At 34.6% G+C, this 6,000-nt stretch overlaps 1 protein-coding gene across 1 annotated transcript in view; it reads right to left on the minus strand.

The window, feature by feature from the left end:
• NIPBL (NIPBL cohesin loading factor) overlaps window positions 1-821 on the minus strand; it is a 113,442-nt gene extending 112,621 nt beyond the window's left edge. The window contains exon 1 of the mRNA XM_068990355.1: window positions 758-821. Coding sequence (XP_068846456.1) covers window positions 758-821 — 64 coding nt within the window. The remainder of the gene's footprint in view (window positions 1-757) is intronic.
• Between the last annotated feature and the right edge of the window lie 5,179 nt (window positions 822-6,000).

Genomic DNA, 6,000 nt, shown 5'->3' on the forward strand with positions numbered 1-6,000 from the left:
ACTGGAAAAGACCCTGATGCTGGGAAAGACTGAAAGCAGGAGGAGAAGGGGACGACAGAGGATACAATGGTTGGATGGCATCACCAACTCAAGGGACCTGAGTTTGAGCATGCTCTGGGAGTTGGTGATGGACAGGTAAGCCTGGCGTGCTGCAGTCCATGGGGTTGCAAAGAGTTAGACATGACTGAGCGACTGAACTGAACTAAACCTCAAGTGAATGACAATGTTCTTAAGAAACTTAAGTGTTCATGGTAAAATAGACTCCTGACATCTGTGACAAACTCCAAAAGATTACCAAACATGATATCCAAAATAAATATCACTAAGAAATTAGATTAAGTGGGGCTATCAAATTTTCTTCTTTGAAGGGCAGTTTCAGTTACCATTTCCCTAAATGCTTTTTTAAAAGTGTGTAATAATTCCTATACGCAAACCATGTTTCTTCAGTTTCGATTTTTCTTAATGATTGTTTCATCTTCTCTGATCCTTACTTTTACATTTATCCCTTTCATGCAAGATCTTTAAACAAAAACATACTACCATTTCTTAATGGGTCCTTAGTATGAAAGAGAAATTAAGGTCTTATTATTGGTTCACTAATTTTGTTACTTTCACACTTATGCCAGTAAACCAAAGGAAATAATAATGTGTCATTCAAAATCTAAACTCTACACACTTTGTGTTATTTATGACACCACCAACAATTATTGTCATAGTCTCTTTAAAAATGTCAGAGTAGAATGTTAACCAAACTTACGGTCTGTAAGACTAGCAATCCCCGCAAGAGTAGTGATGGGGACATGGGGCATATCCCCATTCATCCTGAAGTTCTGGAATGGTGTTGCCTATGAAAGTACTTAGTTCAGGTGCCAGCTGTCATTACTTCCCATTTCCCAAACACTGCAACAAAAAACAGATAATTATTTGTAACAATGTCAAATATATTACTTCTAGGGAAATGCTTAAAAAATAAAATGTTCAGTTTTCTTGCATACTCAAGCTATATATAACAGTAACAGCCATCATGCATATATTATTTACTGTATGTTCACACTGCAAAGTGCTTTGTATGCAACAACACATTTAGTCCTCACAACAATGAAGTAACATAGGTACTTTTTTCCTGCATTTTACCGATGAGAAAATTAATTTACAAGGAATTTCAAGTAATTTGTGGAGCAAAGGTCAGAACCTAAACAATGTGGCTGTATTATTGGACAGGGATACTCAATTTTGACAAACACTGTTTTCTTTTCCACATCATATATGCATAAAAATTTATCTTCAACTTGCCTTCCTTAAATAATGTGCACATTATTAAAAGATCAGCCTTCAAACAATAAAGGCTGGAGAGGATATGGAGAAAAGAGAACCCTCTTGCACTGTTGGTGGGAATGTAAATTGATACAGCCACTATAGAAGACAGTATGGAGATTCCTTAAAAAACTAGGAATAAAACCACCAGATGACCCAGCAATCCCATTGCTAGGCAAATAACCTAAGGAAACCAAAATTGAAAAAGACACATGTACCCCAGTGTTCACTGCAGCACTATTTACAATAGCTAGAACATGAAAGCAACCCGGATGTCCACTGACCGATGAATGGATAAAGCTGTGGTACATATACACAATGGAGTACTAGTCATAAAATGGAACACATCTGAGTCAGTTCTAATGAGGTGGATGAATCAAGAGCCTATTATTCAGAGTGAAGTAAGTCAGAAAGAGAAAAGTATTGCATAATAATGCATATATATGGAATCTAATAAGATGGTACCGATGAATTTACTTGCAGGGCAGCAGTGGAGAAACAGACATAGAGAACAGACTTATGGACATGGTGAGAGGGGAGAAGAGGGTGAGATGTCTAGAGAGAGTAACATGGAAACTTACATTACCATATGCAAAATAGATAGCCAATGGGAATTTGCTGTATGTCTCAGGGAACTTAAACAGGGGCTCTGAATCAACCTAGAGGGGTGAGATGGGGAGGGAGATGGGAGGGAGGTTCAAGAGGGAGGGGACATAGGTACACCTATGGCTGATTTCATGTTGATATTTGACAGAAAACAACAAAATTCTGTAAAGCAATTATCCTTGAATTAAAAAATAAATAATTTTTGAAAAAGATGTGTCTTTATTAAATAGCTTCATAAACAGCAAACAAAAAGAGTCTGTTCTACATCAATTAACTAAGACATAGTGCTGAAATAGAAAGCTGAATTGTAATTTTTAAACAGTTTAAATACTTCTCTTTTTTTGAGAAGCTAGTCAGTAACCTTCAGGAGAAACCTTTGAGTTTTTTGGTTTATAATCTTCAAAACAGTATAATGATATAACATTAATAATTCCCCTTACTCATACATCTTAATTCAACTTTAAAAATTTAAGTTTTTGTAAAGAGATTATAAAGAGTGCTTTAGAACTGTCTCAGAAGGCAGTGCTTTATTTAAAATCTGAATGGTGACTGATTTTTAGATTGTAAATTTAATGGGTTGAGATCAATTTTGAGAGGGATGAAACAGAAATATAAGGCTATATTGCACATTGCTTTGTGAGTCAAGGTAACATGTCATTCTAATTATGAGTCACCAAATCAAAGCAGTCTGAAAGTTGCTGGCTTAAATAAATGGAAGAGTAAAGAAAGTAGCCCCTTCATAAGTGGTAATAAGAATAAAACAAAATAATGCATGTAAATCACCTGACATACTACCTGGCACACTGTAAGTTGTGCAGAAAGTTAACTGTATTACTGCCAACTGGAAAACACTTCAGAGGAACAGAGGAGAAACAGGTGGATTAGTGAAAAGGAATCTTTCAATATAAAGTACTCCCTACGTCTGAAAACCCTACTAAAAATTATGATTTGAAATTCCAGTATATATTTCACCATAGTATTACAAATATGTACAGCAGCCCTAGGGACTGTGTTGCACAAAATTATTAATGGTTAATCAGTGGGAGATATTATGCTAATCTCTTACTTCAGCCCATTATAATGAGTCTGAAGGGACCTTCTAAGAACTTGGCAAGATTTATAAAGACCCCAGTTCTTCACTCACTTAACTTCACTTCAAAATATGATTTCCTCATGTAAATGATAGAAATGCAAATAAAACAGTATTGGTAAAAGTTACAATAATAAAATTCAAATCAAAATGGATTTGGAATAAAAAACAAGTGTATAATCTGATGGTAGATAAACATTTCTGGACAGCCACTTTTGTAACCCACAGCCAAAAAAATGTGTATAATCTTGTCTCAACAATCTCACTTAGTAATGAAAAACTGGCAGATTGATAACTTAACATTTATTCAGCACCTACTATATAATAAAAACTACTATATAAAACACTTTAAATGTACTCTCATTCAACTTTTATATAAACCCAAGGTACTAACATTCCAGGTAAGTGAAGTCGCTGATTGTTCCAACTCTTTGTAACCCCATGGACTGCAGCCCACCAGGTTGCTCTGTCCATGGAATTCCCCAGGCAAGAATACTGGAGTGGGTTGCCACTTCCTTCTCCAGGGGACATTCTTAACTCAGGGATTGAACCCATGTCTCTGTTATGGCAGGCGGATTCTTTACTTTCTTTACTGTCTGAACCAACCAGGGTGAAGCCAGTGAAGCTCCTGAACTCAGGTGTTTCTAATCTTATCTTACATTCCCAACCATATATGAAGGACATCAAACTGGGAGGTATCTACAATGCTATGACAGAAAAGACAAACCAGTAAAAAAGGTAAATGAAATGTTCCTCAGAGAAGAAAAATGTTTGTTTAAGGTCTCACAGCTTGTAAACTGGCCTACAAAAGTTTGGATTTCTAGTTCAGTGTTCTTTATGTTATGCTGTCTTACAGGATTATATTATTTTGAATAAACCAACATTTTATATGTGCGGACTATTTAGCTAATTAGCAGTTTTCCTTCCTTGGTAATACTAATTTCTCCTTTTCTTTGGTGAGGAAGGTGGGAGGGAGGACTTAAAACTATTATATTTTTATTGTCTCAGTTTATATTACATTTAATAGAATACGCTGCCTCAAATTCTTTTGGGAAATAGGTAGAATATAAATCCTAAGCAGCTAGGTTAAGTAAATAAGTAAATCTATGTTGTACTATATATAGTACAATATAACAAGATTGATTTCTTTATTACAAGATGATTTCCTATACAATGGGATCAGAAATGCAAAAATCAAACAATGGTCATTTTATTTCTTCTAAATGAGGCTGAGGTCTTAAGGAACTATAACATTTAGATGTAGGTCTCAACTTTAGACCATAACACACTTGATGATATATAATCAATTGAATCTAAAATGTAAGAGAAAAATGTTTTAATGTTAAATCACTGAACAGTCCACAAGAGGGCACACTTTCAACTACTACAAAATGTTTATATTCATATTTATTTTCCCACTAGTCCAAAGACTGGCCAGATTCTTCTGAAATAATCATTCACCACCACTAGAAAGCAACAGATTCTGAAGTTTGTAAAATTTTTTAAACACATATAAGCAATTTTGGGGTGCATATAAAATATAAGAAAAGCCTGAATACATGAAGACTTCTACAGTAATATTAAGTGATAAAAGCAAGTAATAGGTTTATCATTCATCTTCGTCCTATTAGCTATCTGCGATTTGTCTGCCCTTAGAATCTTTTCAAAAAACTCTGGTTACTCTGATTTTTTCGTTTTGATGCCACAGTAAGTTAATAAACATCTACCATCTCATACAGATACAAAGAAATTTTCTTGTGATAAAAACTCTTAAACCTACTTGCTTAACTTTCATATATAACATACAGCAGTGTTTAATTATGTTTATCATGTTACACATGACATCTTTAGTGCTTTATCTTGTAACTGGAAGTTTGTACCTTTTGACTACCTTCAATTTCCTAACCCCCTCCCCCACACCGCAATCCCAGCCTCTTTCTGATAACCACAAATCTGATCTCTGAGTTTGCTTGTTTTTGAAGCTTAACTGATCTACAACACTGTTGGTTCCTAGTATACAACATAATGATTTGGTATTTTTATACATTTCAAAATGATCAACGTGGGAAGTCTAGTTACCATCTGTCACCATACAACAATATTACATTATTTACTATATTCCCCACACTGTACATTTCATCCTTGTGCTTCATCTATTTGCTAACTGGAAGTTTGTACCTCTTAATCTTTCTCACCAATTGAACTAATCCCCTCACCCATCTCCCCTCTGGCAACTACCTGTTTGTTCTCTGCATCTATAACTGTTTCTGCTTTCTTATGTTTGTTTATGTTTTGCTTTTAGATTCCACATATAAGTAAAATCATATGGTATCTGTTTTAACCTTATTTCATTTAGAATAATACCCTCTAGGTCCATATGCGTCGCTGCAAATGACAGCATTTCATCTACTTTCATGTTATCAGCCATAAAAAAGAATATATGTGTATATATATATGTGAATAGGTACATGTCTATACGACATCGTTTTTATCCATTCACCTATCAATGGGCACTCAGGTTCCTTTCATACCTTGGTTATTGTAAATAATGTGATGAATACATAGTATATGTATCTTTTCAAATTACTGTTTTTGCTTTCTTCAGAGAAATACCCAGAAGTGGAATTGTTTTGTATGGCACTTCTGTTTTTAATTTTTTGAGGAACCTCTATACTGTTTTCCACAGTGGCTGCACCAATTTACATTCCCAGAAACAGTTCATGAGAGTTCTTTTATTTGTTGACTTTTTGATAATAGTCATTTTGAAAGGTGTGAGGTGATAGCTCATTGTGATTTTTGAATTGCATTTCTCTGATGATTAGTGATGTTGAGTATCTTTTCATGTGCCTGTTAACTATCTTTAAGTCTTCTTTGGGAAAATACCTATCCAGGTCCTCCGTCTGGCTATTTTGATCCTAATATAATAAGTCCCTAGAAACAATGAATTCTTTAAGACAACTCAGTAGGAGAACAAATATGTTTCAGGTACT

This window comes from Capricornis sumatraensis, chromosome 18, assembly GCF_032405125.1.
Source record: "Capricornis sumatraensis isolate serow.1 chromosome 18, serow.2, whole genome shotgun sequence".
In the NCBI taxonomy this organism is placed as follows: Eukaryota; Metazoa; Chordata; class Mammalia; order Artiodactyla; family Bovidae; genus Capricornis; species Capricornis sumatraensis.